We start from the raw sequence: 23,379 nt of genomic DNA, 5'->3' as shown, positions 1-23,379 counted from the left end.
TGGTGGGGCGGGATACTGATGTTTCTAAGAATTTCTGCGTTAGCAGCCTGGTGTCTGGGTTTGAGAATGTGTAGCCAGTGACAGCAGCATGGGGGAATATGTGAGAGGCAGAAAGACAAAAATAATCACACTTGTCAACAAGTTAGGTTTCCACAAACACTTGTGCACCTGTATTTGATTGATTATTCAATGCTCTTGAACAAATTACTAACTGTTCAGTATTGTTAGCTTTTCTTTCTATTAGCTAAAGTCTTATTTTTCATTGTCTTTGGCTGAAAGGTGGGTTTTTTCCTGTATTTTTCAACTATCTGCCAACACTTCATAAATGATTCAAAATTCTATCAAAATCACCATTCAGAGTGAGAGGAATGTTAAAAAGCTTCAGAAACTTTGTTCTGAGCTAAGTACATGTGGTTGAAACAAGTGGAAAAATTTTGCAGCTGCTAATAATCCACAAATAAAGAAATACAAACAGCCAGGGACAGCATATTAAAGTGTGTTTAATGTTTGTCCTGCATTCCAACCACAGAGGATATAATTGTTCCGAAACCAAGAATCGAGGAATCAAGCAACAGTATAGGATTTCAATGCTTCAACTACAAGGCAGGCTAGAGCACAAACCCCTAAATTCACACCCAGCTAAAGCAGAACACACTATGAGCATGTCCAATGACACACAGTGAAGACTTGTGGCATCATTCAAAATGTTTCTGAGTGAGCTACTACAATAAGCCACATCTGTCTGTTGGTCTGTCAATAACATTTCTGCTCATTGATATCCCCAAAATTGAAATAGAATATGTATGTGCATATTGACGAAGGCATTACTGATTAATATTGAATTATTGTACTCCCTGGCCAATGCAGTCACCTTACTAGCATGCTTTTAAACTATTAAAAGCCAACCCTCAAAATATGCTATTCGGATAATCAACACAATCATCTGGATGAATATATATGGCTACTGCTGCTCTCTAATGAAATTAGACTGAGATATTTAAATTATTAAAATGTGCCATTTCAGTCACAAACTTTTACTGTGTTAAGATATATCACTTACCTGATAAACATGGAAAGCATTAGCCGCTTTTCCACGCAGAAAGACTGAGGGAATCCAAACATTAATAAGAGCCCGATTTGATCTGAGGAAGAGAGTGAAAAACTTAAAATATGGAATCATATTTATGTATAAGAATTGCAAAGCAACTATCTCCAGTGATTTACATAATGATCAAAGTGATCGATTAACAAATCAACTTAACATTTCAAATAGAGTATCACAAAAATTGTAGTTCTGCCTGAACCTTTTATACCTGCTGTATCTGAAATTGTTCTCTAAAATTAACATAACTGAAAACCAGCACTGAAGCAATTCCCTTTATGGGTTTTTTGGGTTTGGGTTTTTTACAGCGTGCCCTTGACAACATTTGATTATACACAGGAAATAAAAACTATTTATTTCAACAAACTCAACAGTTTTGTCCACAAAATTCAGCAAAAAACTGAGTTCATTAAATAACTAAACAGCACTGCACAATTATGGGGAATGCGTTTCCATCCACTCTGTAATTCAGCTCTAAATTTCTATGATTTAAAGACATCAGCTACATTTTCACCCCCTCATCCTCAAAAAGCTTGATTCATTAGTCTGATTAATAAAGGCAAAACTCCAAATCACAACACTCTGGAATGATCTGGGATGACCAACTGGGGTGTTTGTGGGATTTTTGTTAGTACTATGTGTATGCATTGATTAGGAGTTATTCTGTAAAAATGAGAAAGTCCAGCATGTTATGAATAGTATCTAGCATCTATCAAACCCAAAGCAACAGAAAACAGTAACTTTTGATGCTTTGTTAGAATACCAAGACCTAGTGCACTGAAAGAGCACTCCAAGAGAATCTTCATAAATCTAAACTCCTTGCATTCAACATTATTAAAAACTACAGTAGGACATGGACTGTGCAGCTCTCCATACTTTTTAACAATGGAACACTGCAGCCGAGAATTCAGCTATTGCAAATAATAGAGGAAAAGCAACTTATTGAATCTGTTTGCTTATTCTGCTTTCTTATAAAGACTGTACAAAGAAAAAAATATGTGTATTATGAAACTTACATTTCAAAATCTGACAAACTCTGATCTTCAGATGTTTGACTCAAATCTCCAGGGACCTATATTTACAAAACAGAAATAATTCCCACACACTGGTTATTATGCTTTCTATTAAGAAAGCGTAATATTAGAAAGGAAATTACAATTTAACATTCAATTTTTTAAATGCCAATAAAAACTATTACTGAGAAACAATAAAAGAAAAATAAACAATCGTGCAACAGGATTATGAACATATCACCCTTGTGAGTTCTTCATGTTAGAATTTGCTATGGTTTTGTAAAGAAACAAACTGGGGTTTGTAAAAGCATGTCACTTTGAAAGCTATATAAAACACAGGAAAAAAAGTATTATTACTAGGCCTTTATAAGCAAAGTATGCTAAAAGAAAGTACATTTCCTGTACAAACAATTTATGGGAAAAGATGAAGCATATAAAACCTAGTGATCACTTTCTTCTAAAACCAACATGCCATTAAGAGAAAGATGCATGATCACTTTATTTAAGCTGTGTTCTTACAAAACATTATATAGTCACAAAAGTTTATTATTAAGATGGCAATGATGGACTAACACCTGCAGAACCAAAAGTAGCAGTTGTGAGAAAAGAAGATTGAAAGAGCATTCAGAACTGAAACAGCAATAGCTTTTTACCTTACCTTAAAGCTAGTTAAACATAAAAGGATATCTTCTCACCTTTAAATACCGTAAAACGTAAACCATAACCCAGAATAGTAAGTGTCTTTTGATGAAGAAAAACAGCTAAAAGTTGTGAACTTCCAGAGACAGCTTCTATATTATTTAAGTACTGGTTCAGTGTATCTCTATAATGTATGTTGCATGAATATACTATTTTTCAGAATATTTGCTGCCTAAGAAATGTATATATAGTTATTGCTTATTATAGAGCTATCTGTATGTATTTATTTATTGCAAAGCAATACAAAATTTCAAAGAGGACTAAAGAAAATCTACTTGCCAATGCTTTGACGGATCAGTTCAAGACCTCCCAATACACAAGACAAAACTGAATTTTACCTTCCCAAGATTAAAGAGATACGGCTCAGCAAAAAAAGTCATTGCTGCCAGAGAAAGGAACAGAGGAAAAGAATCGTGCAGAGCTAAGACAGCTCTAAGGCATATATATATGGCATATATATGGAGCCCTGAACACCTCTGCTGCCCTCTTTTGGGGGAATGAGGTGGGAAGGGCCAGTACGACCTCTCAATTACCACCATCAGCTGCTGTCTGTTCGCGGTGCAGTCCACCCTCCTCTGGCACAAGAGCTCTGGAAAGCCAGGCTACGTGCTGCCAGTGAACAGATGTTCTTCTATCTTGCCTACAACTTGCACCCTCTCTTTGCCTGTATCTGAAGTGGTAAATCCTATCACCAGATATATAGTTATTTTAATTAACTTTAGTAAAAGTGTTGCAAAAAAACCCCTCAAAGACAGAGTGTGGACTTTGAAAATAAGGAAAAGGGTAACATTAATGTGTTCCAGTGCTTGCACATCTATGTTGAAACAGACTGGTTAATGATTTTGAGATGCCAATTGAAGTGCTGTCCATTGTAACGCAAAACAGAGTGATGGAGACATTACATCAATATACTTCCTCATAGCCTTGAAAGCATATACTTTTTGTTTCAATATTCCTCTGTTGCAGAAGTTCTGAAACCCAATAATTAGAAATTTGAAAAGTCACTGTGTACAATTCATTTATAAATTACAGCCATTAAAATTGATTATCAATATTAAAAGGAAAGAAGACAGTGAAGAATCACGGAAGCTATTTTTATAACAAACTGTAAATTATATACTCTTTCAGTAATAAAAAGTTAAGAACTTGGCTGATATTTTCAAACAAGTCAAAGGGGGATCAGATATTCTTATCCCACAATTTCTGCATGCTTTACCAACTTTGAGAGTTCTAAATAAAGTCTACTACATAACAGACTATCAGCACAGAGTTTTATTTACTAATACAGAGTTAAAATGTATCCACTTCTTAGGATAATGCAAAAGTCTAGGACTGTATTCAATTCAGTTTCATTTTGGACAATAATAACTAGTAACAACTAGAATTTAGCTAGCCCTTAAAATATAGTACCACTTCCACTCCTTAAAAAGTTTTAGGAATTAGTTTTCTCCTGGTATCTGATACATTAAAATATAGTATCAGTATCTAACTACTGGATAAGGATATGGAGATACACGATTAAAAACAAAATCTCTGAACAGGGACACAGCCCAAAATCCCTGAGTAAGAAACTACAGCTATAACACACGTGATTTATCATTTGTCATCTCTTAACACAATAGTGTGATTGTTTCCATCTAAAAGGCTGAAAATTATAGGTGAAATCCTGCTTCTCCTGTGCACACAGAATTGACATCAGTCACTTTACATGAATGCTTCCAGTGCAAACAAAGAAGTAAAGAGCAATACCACATAATCATATGAACAAAAATTAAATATGCCTCCCTCAGAAGACGGACAACTATTAGGAGCATTTTTGACTCATTTCCTCCCTGTTCATTTTCAAATTTGAACACAATCTTTTAACACAAAAAGCCAAAGTGAAGCAATAGTTGGGAGAAAACAATTTTATTGTCTGAATATATCTGTTTTACTTTCAATTCTGCTAAAGAGAATCAAACACACTCAAAAATACCAATAAGGTGTTCTTCACAGATGTGGTGTTAGCTGTTATTTCTTATAAGCTAACACATATTTCATTTCATCACAAGCAATGGTTTTGAGCATATTCCAGAGTGGTATTCTACATTGTAATAAACACTTACCGGCCCTCTCAAATCAATTAGTTCTTGTCTCATCTGGGACACGAGAGCTTCTTTAGCCATCAGAGCACGGTGCAGCCTCTCATTGAATTCAATCAGTTCCCCATGCATTTCAGCTACCTGAAAAACAAAGGCAAGAGATAATTGTGTTCTAAACTGAAAACACCACACTATGTAATTTCCTACAGGTATATCAACTTCTATTTATATTTTCCATTTTACCATACTCTCCAATTAGTGCATCTCACTGCTAATGCTTTAGTTTGAACTGACCATTAAGAACAGACACTGTCAAAATAATTTTGACTCATGCCTTGAAGTGTAGGTTTTGATATTGAATTCAATAGGACAAAATAAAACTGTGTCCAATTTTATTCCTATCAGAGGAGATCCTATGGCAACTGACTCTAATAAAACACCTATTAACTTTTGTTCTCAGTTGAATTCTTTGATGAACACAGCACTCAACAGTTAAACTCATCACAGTATTTTGATCTGGGAATAATGCAAAATGCACAAATGGCATTAAACTTTGTCAGTAATTCATGAGTAATATATTCCGCACTCTTACTTGGTTTTTTTAATAGGGTCGGAGCTAGAAGTCCCCTCTTCCCAGGCAAATCTGTGATGGGTCAAAGGAGCATAAGCACCACAGTTACACTGAGGCACAAGTTGTTGCGCATAGGTAAATAGTGTGGTGTCAAGTGTGGCCTCTTTGGACACAAAGTCTAGCTATGTCTGTACTCTCCATTTTTGAGTCAAAGTGTCAAGAAAGCACCAATTGATGGAGGATGTTCATGAAAGCCAACAGGGCTGGATGAATGACAAGAATGAGAAAGTATACCAATTTACAGAGCAAGCTATGTTTAAGTTGGATCCCTGCCAAGAGAAGCAAGAAAAAATAAAACTCAAATCAAGGTTAAAGATGATGTTTGAGCTCTGGCATTCTTCTTACACAGCCTACAGCTTAAGGGGGAAGAACTCCAAAAAGAAAAGGGTTCCCAAATATCAAAGGTCTAAATAGTAACAGCAACATGTTAGCATCAAGAGAATGTGATGGGGAAACTAGCAGAAACAGGAAGCAAGGATAAAAGGAACTTACAATCTGTGTTCAGCAAGATTTTCAGCTACTCCTATGAGAACCATTATACTACAAAATTGAATGAAAGTTTCACTTATGATGGATCACCCATCAGTATATAACATACGTGGCAAAGGAATTGTGTTGAACCGATAATGCCACTTGTAGCCTTAGAGCAAAGAAATTTGAGCCAAAAAGGGTTTGTAGAAATATTTTCAATGGAAAAGAAAGACACTTCAGAATACCCCACTGTTAGAAATTTCCAAGTAAACCTCCCTATATGGCTCCTGCATTAAAGAAAAGGAATACTGACAAGGGCCACTGCCAGAGGTGGAGCACCAGAGGAGCAGTCCCAGGGCAGAAAAACAAAACCTACAATAATTACAACAGCAGTTAGATGAAAACAGAAGCAGTGACTGGTTGGCCCCTCTAGTGGGCATAGCAGGCTACCACAACAATACTGTCACCTGTGTTTTTCAGGTTACAGCAACTCTTGAAATGCCTCCTGATACAGCCATCCAAAGAAGAGTAGAAACAATGGGGTAACATTATGAAAGCACAGCTGAATAACGTGAATATCAATCCACTACCTTCAACGATAGCACAGGGACTTGGACTGCTGCCAAATCTCTTAAATCTTCATAGTTTCCCTTCTGGAGGCAGTTCACGACTACCTATGAATTTCATGCTTTCCTTTTCTTGAATTACCACTCTGCCTTCTCCCTCTTCCCTGGGGAAGTTCCCCAAGACAAAGCAGTTTAAATCAATTTGTTTAATTTAGTGCTTGCCTTTAATTTAGTGTTTTGTTCCAGACAACATGTATCCTTCACATAATCAAAGCAAACAGAAAAAAACAGCTTCCATTTGACAAGCCAAGAGGTGATGTCATTGATTAAAAATAAAAAATAAAAGTAATTCTACCTGAGTTGAATTTCAAGTATTCTTTTCAAATTTCTTTTTGTATTAGAGGGAGTACTTTGAAACCAGTTAATTCATTAGTGTGGATTATGCCCAAAAAGAGCTAAACTAAGCCCAGATATGGTTTAGCTAGAGTGATATCTCTCATTAATTCTGAATTTACAAACTATTCTGAAATGCTCAGCAGATTACAAGGTAAAAACCAGTAGCAGTAATTGAACTAACAAACTTTCCATGTAATGGGACTATCAGGAAGTACAAAAGCTAAAGATTTCACAGAGTAATTATTGAAACCCAAACAGGCAGACATTTTTATTTGTTTGCCTGACTATATAAGCAGTTTTAGATTAATATTTATGACTTATCTTACACACTACAATACAGAAAGCTTGCAACATGTCTTAGCTACAATTCTGTTTCACTCCTCCCTTTCTGAAGTGTAAAGGTTTAATGTAGCATTAATATCTGTTCAACAATCAAAAGCTTTTTTATTATTATTTATAGTATACTAAAGCAGCTTTAATCTACCACTTTTGTTTTTGTTCTTGTCAAGCATTTCTGTTGTGCTTAATCCCATTAGAAAAACTAACTTCTCAGCCTTATAATTAGACTCTTTTCTGGCTCCTCCTGATAAAAATCAGAATATTAGGACTTCCATGTTATCAATTAATGACACTATGTATTCATCTCTCAATTGTTCATTCAACGTAAGCCTAGATAAAAAAGGCTTCAAACACTTGTTTTCGTAAAATGAGCTTACTAATTATTAACAAGACATCTAAATCCATATGAACTTCAGTGTTATGACTAACGTAGTAGGTGTCACATAGGAAGCAGTTCTGCTTCATAAATTACAAACATTTATGCTCCAAACAAACTTGCCAACTTAACTAGATAAAATAATAATATCACATCATTAACTCCAGATAAATTATTTTTCACACTAGCTTAACCACTCATTCCAATTCAAAGTGAGTGGTGTAATATTTAAGAGTATCATAAGCCCCTCTCCAGGTTAATATTATCAGGTCATTGTTAATTACAGAGAGCCTGGGCTGGGAGGAAAAACTTCCCCGTATTTCACGTACAAAAAGATGCAGTATGCTACTCGTGGGAAATGCACAGAGAAAAATGGTAGTGCTTATTTGGTTGATTGGTTACCAAAAACAATATACAAATTTATGAATGGATGCAAAAATCAGTAGTTTACATATTTGAAATCATGTTTGATTTTTCAGTGCCTGTCTCTTTCAGAAGAACAAAATCCAAACTATTTGATGTATTATCTGTTTTCTCTCCCTCTAATTTGGATGACCTTGAAATAACTTTCTACTTGCAGGCTTGATCAGCATGTTAATTCGACAGCTCCCTCAAAACACGAAGTAATACAAAAATGTGTAAGTATCACTAGTAAAGTTTAATAAAAAGAAAATTCAACAGCAACTAAAACACTAAATCACTTGTTATGTATTATCAAAAGGACAAATTGGCAGGTATATTACCTGTGACAGTCACTTTTATTAGTAATTAAGTTACTTCATTACTACTTCTTGTCGAAGAAAAATGTATTACCAACACAGCAAACCAAAAGGAGCAATGAGATATACTTCTGAATAACAATATTCATTTAGGTTTTTCCTGCATAACGGTCTGCTAAAAACAATAAAGAGGTCTCCTTATAATTATATCCTTTCAGTTACATTTTACGTCATTACATCTTCCTTTATCCATTCTACACTGAAGATTAAGCAATAATTTTCCCCAAAGTGTCTTCCATCACCTTCACAGTTGTTTTTCTCCATGACGGTATGTTTAAAGCAGAAAATTAAAGTACAAATGAGCTAAGTTTCCCTTGGTCAGATGATCAGTCAGATTTGGTCCTGGTCATACCAGAAAGCATGCTTAAAGAGTCCAAATCCTTAGCACAAAGGGGAAGTGAGGCTAACGTAAAATATTCAGACTCCAGAATCAGACTAACAGAATTCTAAAGACCTGTTGACAAAAGAAAATCTAAGTCTACTCCTGCTGCCTGACAGCACTCCAGCTATCCTGTCCAGCATGACCACAGTTAAGAGCAGCCTCCAGAGAAATTACAAAAGTAAACAACACAATGTTCCACAGGAAAGGGCTAAGCTGTTAACTTAAAACATGCTAGGAATATTTCACTAAGCATATGAATAATACAATCTCTCTTAAAAGGACACGTGCAACAAGAAAAAATTAATAAGGTTTTTAAAACAGTGTTTCAGTGGAACTCAGACTTATTTTTTAGTACAATTTGCAACTAAAATTCATAAAGTTTTTGTGTGAGCCACATCTGAATTAATGACTTTTTGTCAGGTATAGGCAATATTTCCCCCAGTTGTCACAAAATGCAAAAAAAAGTGTTCCTCAAGAAACTCTAGACAGAACTGGAAGTTGCTTCATTTTGCTCCCAGTGGAAGCAAGAGTGTATTTTTCCCATGAAAAGATGCCCTTTTTAAAAAAAAAAAAAAGAAAATATCAATGCTGTTCTACATTTTTCCCCAACAGAAATAAAGCCAAAGGTCTTCGATAACAAGCAGGTATCCTACTAAATACTAATAATTTCATTCTTCTACAAGTGAAAAAACAGTAAAACACAAAATGGCAGACAGTTCAGACAAATCTATTGATAAAGCCATAAAATGCTTAATCATTGCTTTCTTCTTCCAAACTTCCACTTTGTGTTCTTGACATTTCCATCTGCAAGCAAGTTATTTGGTTCAAGGCAGACTGAAAGATCCATTTAAGAACAGGGTTAGGTTTTGGTTGGTTTGGTTTGAGCTATTTTGTTTTGTGGCGTGGGTTTTTGTTCGTTTGCTATAGCTACATAAGGTAAGCACAAGTCACAGTTCCTCAAAACCAACAAGAAGAAAATAACCTGTAGCTTTCAACTCAAAATACATTGCGAACTGTGCATGTTAGGTGAACTACATGTTAATGCTTGCAATATTTCACAGTCTTCATCTATTGTATACAGTACTACCAGTATTTACCGAGACTAATCCTGACATACAAAAGAGCAGTAACACATTGATCAGGAAAAACACTACTCTGGGAAGACCTGTGCCTGGCCAGGGAAAAAGAAAGTAAAGAGCAAAAGCAACACCAGATACACAGGATTAATGATTTTAATAAGAGGGATAAAAATCAGCACGTCTCTAGATGCTGCATCCTTCTACATATTCTCATAGCAAAAGCCAAAGCCCAAGACAAAAGTTCTAAACAAGAAAGATCTAAACAAATCTCTAAACACCACCATTATTATCTTTCACTCGGATCCTTTTAACTTCTCATTTTACAGCTGGAGGAAGGTTTCACCTCATTTACTGTGCTGAGATAGTTATTCTGAATTGAAATTCATTATCCCTTTACTAGGATTATCTTCATGAGCTAACACAAAATACTTCAAATATACAACCAGTGTTCATAAGGATAATCTGACATAAGCAATGAAGTACAGAGACAAAGTTACTATCAGACCACTTTTCATAAACATGACATAACCCACCTCCAAACGAACAAGACTTGGAACTAATTTAATATTATTATTTGATACTAAAAATCATGGACTTAAAAAAAGTAATTTCACATTCCACAGAACATTATCTAGTGTAAATCACTTTGATGATTTAAATTTTTATAAGAAATGTTCACAGACTGATTTTTACCTAGCAGGCTTTACACTAGACCAGGTATAACTGTCCTCCCAAAACTTGTACAGACACAACAAAAACAGACTGGCACGTTTTATATTTTATATTTTAACTACAAATACATCTGTGTAGCCCCATACATAATCCAAACCAATCAGTGAGCTCAGCTGACTTGGCAGCGTACAGATCCAGTATTTATTAATGACTGTGGAACCACAAAAGCATAATAGAAATGCTTCTTTTCTTGCTCATCACAGTTTTCTCGTTGTTATCCCCCATAGGCCATGACTGGACTGCAACAATAAAAACAGTGCCCACAGCATCAGCCACACCTTCTGGGCCCCCGTAGTCCCTCCTGGGAGAGGGCTCCTTAAAGTCACATTGATCTGTGGTTTCACTACTCCGCAGATATTAATTTGCTGTCACTTATGCCTTTGCTAGTAACTCTCCATTCCTAAACTGCTAACCTTCACTTTTTCCTTTAAGTCATGATAGATTAACAGAGTTAGGTAACATATTCAGCAGTTGTTGCCATCCTTTAGGTGCACCTCAGTGTTTGGTGTGTCCAGGGCTTTACAATAAGGAAATCTTCAGCAGTGATCACAAAACACTGCTGCTCTTCATGTGCATTCATTTCAATCTACTCTATGTGCAGGACTATCAATCAGATGAGGAAAGTGATCTGAATGAAAATATCTCAAAAATATTTTTAAGCCAAAGCAGGTTCTCAAACCAGTTTGCACCATGGACATAGAAACTGCTGGTCCATTACAACTGTAGGGTAGCTGCCCTGTGATACAGAAGCAGGATTCAAGCAATAGGTTGGCTGCTTAAATTGATATTGCAGCCAAAGATGCAACGTAAACCATAGCATGCGTTTACCCTGAAGAACTTTGTCCATGTTCTCCCCACGTATGTGATTTGATGTACAAAAAGATACTACCTCTTCCTGAAATCTTGCCTTGATAAGTTACAGTTAAAATACAGTGGAGGTAAGATAAGAAAGACACGCTACACTGTTTTTTCCTTGAAGAACTTGCAGAAGAGACAGCTTAACGCTTACTAATTATTTACCATTAACTGAATATAAACAGCACTGACTCAAAAATAAGTTTGTTTGTAAAGAAAATTAAAAAACGTGAGCAGTGCACTGATTAACAAATGGATCACTGATTAAGTGCATGGTGATTCATGGGCACATCATTCTGGCCTCAGAAAAGAAAACTGTTCATCTTACTCAGCCAGGTCTAGTCTGTCAATGAGAGAGATGTTATACACATCATCTAGAGAACTATACATTGTGTTTCAAAAGTTGCACACAGAAATAGTTCACTTCTAGTACTATTGCACTTGGTAACTTTGTGTATTGTGCACCCTTGGAAGTAAAGAGCTTATCCAAATTTTTTTTTTAACATAAATTCATACCAAGAAAATACATATACACACATATATCTATATTAAAGCATATTTCACAATTCTTATGAAATAAGACAAAGTATTTTAAGAATCGCTACAAAAGTCTACCCTTGTGCCAAAGCGCACTGGCCGGAAGTTACACCTCACTGTATTCCACCAGTGATTTAACTGACAAAAGGTACGAAAAGGCTTGTGATTCCACAGAAAAGTTCTGGCCAATTTGCTAATTTAACATGTTTTCTATGATGACTTCAAACACAACTAACATTTAATAGCAAGGCTGAATGCCATGCTAAGACCTCTAAACAAGAAAATAAAATAACAATTTCCAAAAGTATCACTGTCCACTGACGCACTGATCTCATGTGCGTGCAGAATGGAATCTCATGCTGAATGCAAGCAGGCTAAAAAGTAGCTGTCAAGAGATACAAACAGAAGAGATCAAACTTGCACTGTTTATTGAATGCTAACAAGAGCCAAAGATTTTTTCACGGTTTCACAAAAGGTTATTTTTCAGTTCTCACCTATGAGAAAATGTTAAATCTAAGCAAAAAAGTGCTATTATTTAATAATTGTATTTGCAGGCATTTTAATACCTAGGAAAAAAAAATTCCATGTCTTTGCAGAATTCTCTCAGAGATCACAAAACTTATCTAACTGATTTCCAATCATGTAGTTCAATGAAATGGTACTCAGAGAAGTTTTCAACTAACTTATTTAATATTTCAGAGTTTATTCCTTAAAGAAAGGTTTCATTTTACTCTTGTCTTAGAATGTCGTTAACAGGTAAGAGCACATACCATTACAGTGAAAGGTTTATGCTTACCAATAGTTTGTAGGATCACTTAGGTATCAAAAGTAAGAAAAGAACAAATCAAAACGATTTTTAGAAGAAAAGCATGAGAAAAAAAATTGACAAGCAAATCATCAATTGACAAGAATTGTCAAACAATTATTTGTAGTCAGTTGGATTTTTTAAAGCAGGTAACTAAGTTGTTCTGTGACTCTTACAGCCTTTCCATCTCTGATCATCTGATGTTAAACAATAAGTAGCACTTAAGCACACATTACCAAAATTGCTACATCATCAAAATTCCCCACTTCAGGATTTCATCTCACAACATAGTAAAGAAATTCAATACAGTATACTGTTACCTGTCATGCTAAACTGAGACACAGTTCTGCAAAGACGCTGAGACTTTTTGGCAAAGCTTTTAGTGACTTAACATACCTCCCTGACCGCATAGCTTACTACGTGAGAAGGGATTTTGTAACAAAAAACCCAAAAACTCATGTATTGCATCATGACCAAAGCCATATTCTCACATTTGAAAATCCTCCAATATTTAGAAACTTTAATTATCCAACAGCATACTACTCAAAAATTCTTAGAAAAAATAAATCTGAGCAAAATTAACTTACAATATATCTCCAGATTTTTTAAGACTGAAAGGCTATCTTTTGAACTTCCATTTACTAACAAAGACAGAAGCATAAATGACCTTAAAGTCACACAGTTGCTTTTCACGATACTTCCTTTTGACGTGATATTTCCTTACTCCATAAAAAAAAAAAAATTAGCAACAGGTCAAATGTTTAAAAGTGTTTAAAAAGTCACCTACACAACTACAGTGATACATGCCATAATTTGTTCCTTTTTGTAATTGCTGGCTCAAAAAAACCCTCAGTACAGCTTAAAGTCACTTGAGCACCTTGGAATGAAATTGAGGAGATTAAAGTTAAAAATCTAGGAGGCAGCTTGAGTAAAAATTGTCAGTAGCATGCTTCTGAGGCCTTAGGCTGCAACTGGCCAATGAATTAAGTAATTCGATTCATTGATTCGGTTCAATAAGAAAGAACAGAGGCATGAAAATTCAAAGTGAAGCCCTCCAGAATGGTGAAAGCTTGGCTTAATATCCAAAATTACTTTTTGTAGATACTGTTTCAAATGTTTGAAACAAGTCAACTTTTCAGAAGAGCTGCATAATATGTCAGGAATTTAAAAAACATAAAACTTAACCTTTTTGACAGGTGTTGGATCTCATGAATATCTAATATTCAGAAATAAACTCTCAACTCTAATCTACTGAGTATACTTATTTGAACAAACTGATTCACATCTTGAGTTCACGTGATTGGCATATGCACCTTCATGTCAGAAAAGCAGTTTCTCAGCCTCCCATATGAAGTGCTCAGAGATCAATTTGCCAGGTGTAAAAATGCAATAGTACACCTAACATATAAAAAGTTAAGTCCATGGGCTTTAGGAAAAGGTACAAGACTATTTTCAAGTTCATTAAAAGGCAAACTGCAGGTTTCTGAGGAACTTTACTTTAAAAACTGAGCAATTCCTAGTCAATTTATGTAGAAAAATTCCAACTCGCAGAAAACTTTATTGTACAGGCTTCTGCAAGGAGAGCCTTAGAGAGTTGGAAAGGATCTTTAACTGTTTGGTTTGTCTCCAACATTCCAGTAGAATGAGTGTTTCTGCAGAACAATAAGGCATTAATATATTGTGATACAAGTTTCAGTACATCAAAAGACTGTTGTTCCAGCAGAGGAGCTAATCTCCTCGTTCCCTAGTCTGACATGAATAGTCTACGCCAGGAAACTGAAAATTCAATGTCATTTACTGAGTCTTTAACAGAGCTCTTTCATAATACAATTTAGTACATCATGAGCATAACCTGCAATTTAACTTTGATGAAATGCACGTTAAAGTCCACCAATAAAATTACTCTTATATAGAGTACAAAATTATCAAAAGGCTAAAACTACAAGGAAAGTTGATGTCATAGCCTCTTTAATTAGATGTGTGTACTACTAGTTCTTTACTCATCTACAGCCACAAAGAGAAAGAATAGACCAACTGGAAACAATGTCTTACAGATAACAATGTGACCACAGGTCTTCTAAAGATGTACAAATACCCCAATTGTTTGAAGTTTTTTGTTTGTTTTGCTTCATTTTAAATTCTTAGCAATATCAGGTCTGACATGGCAGCAGGTCTTCAGTAATTGTTTACATTGAGCTTAGTTGCAATGCAAACTACGAAGAGTTTGCCTCTCCCTCGGCATGTAACACAAGAACGCTTCTGAGGATGTTACTCTGACAAACATTACATAAGCAGGACAAAGCAAATGAAACATAATTTTACCTTAAATATAGCAAACATGCTAACAATGCGTAGTGGTGGCCCAAAACACATCTTATGACCATTTTAAACAGACTTTATTATACATGGCTTGAGAGTTATATAAATCAACCTACTCTCTCTTCTAAAACAAAATAGAATTCCAGTCCCAAAGCATATGACATTGGAAAACATGGGAATCAGTAGAGGTATCCAAAGACTTATCAATATCCCAACAAGCTTTGACAAGGGGGTTTAGAAGAAACTGTGGTAACTAGATAGATGTTTCACTACTATTTCCAAGGAAATACACCACTAAAAAAAAATTATGCAGAATTTTTACAAAAATTTCTCTAATACTGCTTTAAGCATAACATTCAATAAAAAGTTTAAGTTTCTTTATTTCTTCAGAATTTTTAGTTGCAACTTTTCTTTATCCACTTGGTTAAATCAACAGATTTACAGATTATAATTAAAGAACTTTGATAAATAAAAACTTTTTTAGAAATTCGTTAAGAAACTGAAAATTTCTTCACTATATTATTTTAAATAAAGCCATTTCCAATGGATAAAAACAAAAAATCTCTAATTACTCAGCAGAGCCATTCTTTTTATTCTCTTTACAGCTATTCTCTGTGGGGTGACTTCAATATCCTGGTCAGCTACCAAGAAATTCAAGGGAATCTTTTTCTTCAGTTGAAATAGTCTACTAGGCACAAAGTAATAGTTATTAAAACTGGTTAAGTCTGAACATTTTTCAGACCTAATTCTAGCTGAATGGAACTGCCAGAACAGCATTTAAAGAGTCGTTTCCATCCTAGTCCTCAATTTGGAACACAGTGCAAGCAAACCTTTGAAAACAAGACTTCACATCTTCATTTGTGGAGGGGAAAAGGAGTATTGATTTTTCATAAACACATCTGGATTGTTACAGGGGTTACATCCTATTCTGAGTATGTGAAGATACTGTTACAGACTAGTAAGTGAGACTCAGATGCAGACTTCCTCTTCTGGACGTGATGTCCAGCAAGGTTTTCCAGTGGTTATACCCACTGCTGTGTCATCAGTGCAGCTGCTAACACTGTCTACCACAAACTCAAAAGTGTTAGCAACAAATTCCTGAACATGCAGAACAAACTTTGTAGAACTAAGCAGGATACTTTCAAAGCTGAAAGATATTTTACCAGTGTTCTTAATTAAGATATTCTTTTGACAGGTACAGAACAGAGGAAAATAGTCAGAAGAACCCAACCAAAGGTATGCATTAGGGAGAGGATTAGTTTCACATGGTCCTATGAGAAAAGGATAACCCAGTATGAATGTTTTAGAAGAACTATATTAATCTCTTTGATGCACAACCTGCATTTTTAGTCATCTTCATGTTAATCAGTTAATAGAAGTATCCAATTTCAGAGTATTTTGGGCAAGAGAAAGACATTGAGAATTGTTTTACTTTTTATAAAAATGTTCATTTAATATTTAATAGGAGATATGGGTATTAGATATTAAATTTCATTACTTTTGTCTGGAAAAATAATTTGTATTTAAATTTAGGATGAAACCGTGATTATTTTTTTTAAAAAATGAATTTTACATTAGTCTTCAAAGTGAATCTTGCATTAAGAACTTATGGTCATATCAACAGAACTAGTAGCTTCTATCACCTGTTTCCATACTGCAGTATTCAATAAGCTACATGGTAAAGCAATAGAAAAATGAAATACAGCTTGGCAATCAGAAAACAGTACGAAAGCACAGAAAAAGCTACAGATTTCAGTATGTCCTCATTTTAAAGCTCAACTGACAAAACAGCAATGCCTGCAATTATGTATTGTAACTTACACACTACCTGAAACCTATTGTCTGTGATGCTTTCAACTTCCCCGCCATCAGTTATAACCTTAAGGAACTTGTTTATTTACTAAAACCTTCATTTTAATATCAAAGCATAAATGTGTATCCTTGTTAGGAAAAGTATCTTTAATACTCTGAATTGCTTGAAATACACTTTGAAGTTGAATGAGCAAATTTGTATTTTAACCACAGAAGCCTGAAAATTAAATATTTCCTTTCTTTCTTTCTAAAGCAAAAATCAGACTTTTCTTTTACATTAATGGGGGAAAATAACAAATAAGCAAAGAAACTATTTAAAACTTCAAATGTTATGTTACAATTACAAATCCATAAAATATGTGCAGTTCAAATTTTACCTCAATCAATTTTCTTTCGTAAGAGTTGGCCAGTTCCTCATTGTTTTCTACTTGCTTTTGCTCTGGAATAGTAAATTCACCATCAGTGCTCCAAATGTTTGACAGAACTAAAACAAAGAGATACCTCAAATTAAAATGTTAAATTACATAAACATCTAAGAAAACTGTTTAAAATAGCTCTAAAACAAACAGTTATTAGAAGCATCAAAATAGGGTGTAATATTAAACAGTATTACAAATACTAAAATACAAATTCTGCAGGGAGCTTTCTTGTAAGCAGTATTTAGACAGGTACTCTCAACAGAAAAAAATGCAAACTAAAAGCATTTGGCTGTTCCACAACTACAGCTATCTAATATACATAGGTAGGAACTGCAATTCCTACCCAAAGCCTTTGAAAACTAAGCCTATGCTTCTAAGTCTTTTTTATACTTCCAAAATATTGTTTCATACTACTTGCAGAGACTACTCACATAACATAGAAACTACAGAAAATAGGACTGAGAATGGACATTCCATACTTCATCTAGTAATTAATGTTTTTGCATAAAGCAGAATCAGCTGCAGTTATTTCATTCCTGCAGTTAATCGTTTAATTTATTCCTAGAAACCTCCAATAATGGAGATTTCATGCTTCCCTGCACAATCTATTTAACTTTAAGTAGTATTCTCAGAAAGGTTTTCGTGATAGCTAATCAAACTTCCTTCACCTGCCATTTAAGCCCACTACTTCTTTTCTTATGCACAGCAAATGAACACTACAGTTTATTCTATTCTGTTCCCAGCTATCATTTATGTATCTGATGATCACTTTAAGGCCTATTCTAAGTAAGTCTCCTATTCTCCAATTTACACAAAACTCAATTCAACTTTTCCTCACAGATCATTAATTTCTAAAAAAACAAGTTAGCACATATAAACAAGCCCTAATAAAAGAGAGGTTTAAAAAATGCTTTCACCATTTGTCAAAATCTAAACTATATATACAACCACTATAAGGTAGATAGAAGACACCATAATTCATCTGATTAAATACTCCTGAGCCTGGGATTTGAAGAACACCACATACATTCAAAATGTTATTATTTTAAGTTAATTTTGAAAGCTATTTTAAGAGCTATTTCTTGTACATCTTAATTGAAGTTCTTCAGCCAGAAACTTCTAATATCAGCATTTTCATACACATAATATTATTGTATCTAAGCAGGTTTGAAAAAAATGGTAGACATCCAACTCCTGCTGATCCTCAACACCTCCTTCACCGCTGTCTTTACCAACACTGTTGGGTCCCAGGCTTTGGGAACAAAATTGCCGGTTGATCCAAACACCAACCCACCATCAGTGAAGGAAGAGTTAGTACGTGAATTACTACAGGAGCTTGACCCCTACAAATAGATGGGCCCTGACGCCATCCACCCGAGGGTTTTGAGAGAGATGGCTGATGTCATTGCAAGGCCACTCTCCATAATCTTTGAGAAGTCATGGAGAACGGGGGATGGCCCAGAGGACTGGAGAAAGGCAAATGTTACCCCTATCTACAAGAAAGGCTCGAGGGAGGATCTGGGTAACTATAGGCCCATCGGCCTTACTTCAATCCCTAGGAAAGTTATGGAATGAATCCTCCTGGGGGCCATCACAAGTCAAATGAAGCACGTGACTGGGAAAAGCCAACACGGCTTCACTGAAGGCAGATCGTGCTTGACAAACCTGGTGGCCTTCTATGACAAAGTGACTTGCCTGGTTGAAATGGGGCAGGCGGTGGACATTGTCTACCTGGACTTCTCCAAGGCCTTTGATATGGTCCCCCACAGCCTCCTCCTGGAGAAATTGATGTGTTATGGCCTAGACAAGTGGTCTGTGCAGTGGGCGAGGAACTGGCTGACAGGCCACACCCAAAGGGTGGTGGTAAATAGCTCCTTTTCCAAGTGGCAACCTGTCACAAGCGGGGTCCCCCTGGGATCGATATTGGGCCCAATGTTATTCAATAACTTTAAAAGTGATCTGGATAATGGCATCAAGTGTAGCCTGATGAAGTTTACAGATGACACCAAGTTGAGTGGGGAAGTAGACACTCCAGAAGGGAGAGCTTCTGTGCAGGGAGATCTGGATAGGCTGGAGGAGTGGGCCAGCAAGAACCTTATGAAGTTCAACAAGGACAAGTGTAAGGTCATGCACCTGGGAAAACATAATCCGGGAATGCAGCACAGACTGGGATCCACTTGGCTGGAGAGCAGCTCTGCGGAAAGGGACCTGGGGGTCCTGGTGGACAGAAAGCTCAACATGAGCAAACAGGGTGCTGCTGCGGCCAAGAAGGCCAACTGGATGCTGGGTTGCATCAAAAAGGGCATCGCCAGCAGAGATAAAGAAAACATTATCCCTCTCTACTCAGCGCTTGTCGGGCCACACCTGGAGTACTGTGTACAGTTCTGGTCCCCGCTATACCAAAAGGATGTGGACAGGCTGGAAGGGGTCCAGAGAAAGGCCACCAAGATGATCAGAGGACTGGGAAGCCTGCCACACAAGGATAGGCTGGGAGAGCTGGGTTTGTTCAGCCTTGAGAAAAGGAGGCTTAGAGGGGATCTCATCACCATGTACCAGTACTTAAGGGGTAGTTACAAAGAAGATAGAGACTCCCTTTCTACAAGGAGTCACATGGAGAGGACAAGGGGGAATGGACACAAGTTGCTCTTGGGGAGATTCCAACTGGACACAGGAGGAAAATTTTTCACAGTGAGGACAGTCACCATTGGAATAATCTCCCCAGGGAAGTGGTTGACTCAACCAGATTGGACACCTTCAAGAGTCGGCTGGACAGGGTGCTGGGCCATCTTGTCTAGACTGCGCTCTTCCCAGAAAGGTTGGACTAGATGATCCCTGATGTCCCTTCCAACCTGGGATTCTGTGATGGCTATTTATTAAATATTTAAATAACAATATCAAACTGCTCGGTCTATGGCAGTGATCACTCATTTTGAAAACTGGTATGATATTCTGAACTTGACACAGTTCTGACTCTAGGGCAATTTCTTTATAATCACGTCTTCTGAGCAGTTTTTTAGGTTCTTTTAAGTCACCGCAAGGCAAAGTATTATACTGACCTTCATTCATTATTTTAGGAAACCATTTAAAAGCCATACTCAATAGCACCTGATCCAATTACTGTAGCAAACATGTAGATTCTTCTCTATTTATAGTAAAAAATAACAGCAGAAGCTCAGTTTGTTTTGATTCTTCCAAAATAGTTTCACAGAAAGTCTAAACACAGTGTGCTTTAAAATCTACAATACATTTAAGACTTTTGTTTTGATACCATTTGGAAGAAGATTAATCATCATTAAAACTACTCATGATAACATAGGGCAGCAGTGAAATTAGTTGTATGCAACAGTTTATGCCTCCCAGATGAAGACAATTTGCTAACATTACAAAAAAGAGGACAGCTGGGAGTTTTCCAAGTTTAAACAGATCAGAACTCTACATCCCTGTCTACATGTAAGGCTAGTTAGATGTCAAGAACATTAACCTATGAGCGTGTAAATTAAAATATAAGAAACCAACAAGAATTTTAACTTAAAATGACAAAAGCACAGGAAACAGTATTTTCTTCATCCTATTTTCTTCACAAAATTGCCACAATCTCAGAACACAGTAATAAAACAGGTCTTGTAAATATATTCTGCAATTCTTTTAAGCATGTAAGCTAATTAAGAACAAAATTAGTTAAGATAAGTTGTTACAGTCACTTTAAGTTATACCACAATTGGAATTCAATAATTTGCCTTAAGTTACACATTGATATATGTACTGAAAAGTACAAATAGCTCTTTCTAGTAATGCAAATATTCTTAATTACAAAGGCTCACATCTGAAAAATTTGAATGCCTACAACGAAATACTGCAAGTTATGTATATAAACCATAGGTGCAATAGATTTTCTAATTCTGGTAAAAGAAAAAAATGGGTTTTTTGTTTCACTCTCCTTTTTTGAACTGTATCTGAACATATTAGTTCTCAGGGATTATTTACATGCTTAAATACTTTTTTGAGTCAGAGGTCCCATTACTAAAAATGTCACATAACTCTCCAATGGTAGCTAAGGAAAAAAAAAACTGGTTTTATAAAAATATAATGTATGAAGTTAGAATAAGAAAGAATATTATAAATAGTGCATGTAGCTGAAATTTATTCTGGTCACTAATGGTAAATATTACATAAAATTACTGTAGATTGATCAAATATCATTTGAGCATAAAGCATACATGTATTCATTTTTAGAAATATTGGTACTCTTCCATCCTCCTTTTTCATCTATAAAATCTGACCATCCTACTCAATTTCTATTCTTATCATGCACTAGTTTGCATAATCTTAACATGGCAGAATATAGCTAGCCTAGAAATATTTTTTTTTCTTTTCCTATAATTACACTCATCATGCAAACTGTCAGTATCTAATGAAGGATAATTTCTGCTATTATAAGAAACTTAGGCGATGGTTTTCGTGAATAATTCTTAATATGAATCACTACACTCCAGCTAAGTCGGAAGTAAAAGCATGTGTTCTCACTAACAAAAATTCTTTTAAGGATGAATGAAGTTTTTAAACTATAGATAAGTATAGTGACTAGCCCTTAAGAGCAGAAATAATGCAGAATTAATTCATACAGCCACTTATATGACCACAATATGCCAATTAAAAAAAAAGAAGACAGATGGTGCCAATTTCTGAAAAGCCACCTCATGTCTCAAAACACCTTCTGTAGTCAGGTGAAATACGGGTCCCACCAGAAGATGATTCAGAATCAAGACTCCAACTCATCCCGTCATGGACACTGACCAATAAGAAAATGCTGATAATTCATTATCTTTCAGATATAAAATCTGCTCTTTAGAGTCAGAGCAACTTAGCAAAGAAAGTGAATCTCCAGTCTTAATACAGAGTCTATTTCAAAGAGTCTGCAAATACTGATCTCCAAAACAATACTAACAGTATAATCTAGAGATGCTAAGATTTTTCTCCTCAAAGTAATTATTCGTATGTTCCGATATTACATTATTCACAGATTATTTTTTAAATTCAAATTTCTACTGATGGCTTTTTCTGGAAAGTTTCTTTTTGAAAAAAATTAATACATTGGTATTTTTCTCAAAAGGAAAAGATATCAAGTATGTTCTTTTCACTCTTGGGAGACATTACTCTACATGGTTGGAAGAGATGAATAGGGCTTATAATTATCTCTTGCTAACCCCTTCTTATTTTCATGTAAATGATTTCATTTGTTTTGGCCAAGACTCAGCAAGGAAGGCAAAGACTTCATGATTGGTTCTACTCAGCAGTAATTTGATAGTATGCCATCACATAACATTCTTTTTCTTTTATATCAATCTGCATTACAAAACTGTTCACACAACAGCAAACACCCAGTCAGAGATGCATCAGGGACAGTTCTCATAGAAACAGAACTGTCATCTTTTCAGATGCTGATATTTTCCAACAGAGGGAGGGCTGATGTCATACTGGGTTGCATGTGGAAGTGGGAACCATGTCCCCAGCCACACTAGGATTGTTTTGTGTGGCTGAAGTGTTGGTTATGGACCAGGGCTTGCACAGAATTGGGTGGCTGGTTATCTGCAGAGATCCATTCCAGGATCAATCAATTAAAAAAAAAAAAAACCACAAAAGAAAAAAAAAAACCACACAGAAAAAAAACCACCACACCAAGCAGATTCTTGTAAACCAGAGACATGGCTGTTCACTGGTTATTCTTTCATTGGCAGTTTTTACACAAGTCCAGGAGTCACTTCCATCATTTGGTTAATATCCTTATGCCTCCAATAAACTCTTGTCTCAACGGTAGCACACAGAAAAACAAACCCTGTCCATGGAATTTTTTTTCCCCCACTTCATTTTATCCTTACCTTCCACTGTTTGACCTTCTCTTCTGAGCATCTGGACAGCTCCTACATACTTCTTAAGTTGTACTTTTAGCACCTCATTTTCTCTGTTGATAAGAAGAACAGAAAAATTA

At 35.6% G+C, this 23,379-nt stretch overlaps 1 protein-coding gene across 7 annotated transcripts in view; it reads right to left on the bottom strand.

The window, feature by feature from the left end:
• SNX29 (sorting nexin 29) overlaps nt 1-23,379 on the bottom strand; it is a 150,932-nt gene that overhangs the window by 82,954 nt on the left and 44,599 nt on the right. For all 7 annotated transcript variants that reach the window (XR_012662492.1, XM_075105225.1, XM_075105224.1 and 4 more), the window contains exons 14-18: nt 23,270-23,352; nt 17,352-17,458; nt 4,920-5,036; nt 2,119-2,174; nt 1,061-1,142 (exon numbers count right to left, since the gene is read on the bottom strand). Coding sequence is in view for 6 of the 7 variants with exons in the window: in XM_075105225.1 (XP_074961326.1) it covers nt 1,061-1,142; nt 2,119-2,174; nt 4,920-5,036; nt 17,352-17,458; nt 23,270-23,352 (445 nt within the window). In the remaining variant the exon portion in view is untranslated. The remainder of the gene's footprint in view (nt 1-1,060; nt 1,143-2,118; nt 2,175-4,919; nt 5,037-17,351; nt 17,459-23,269; nt 23,353-23,379) is intronic.

This window comes from Phalacrocorax aristotelis, chromosome 10 (genome assembly GCF_949628215.1).
Source record: "Phalacrocorax aristotelis chromosome 10, bGulAri2.1, whole genome shotgun sequence".
Classification (NCBI taxonomy): Eukaryota; Metazoa; Chordata; class Aves; order Suliformes; family Phalacrocoracidae; genus Phalacrocorax; species Phalacrocorax aristotelis.
The sequence above is the reverse complement of the archived record's forward strand: the minus strand, read 5'-3'. Positions and strand labels throughout refer to the sequence as shown.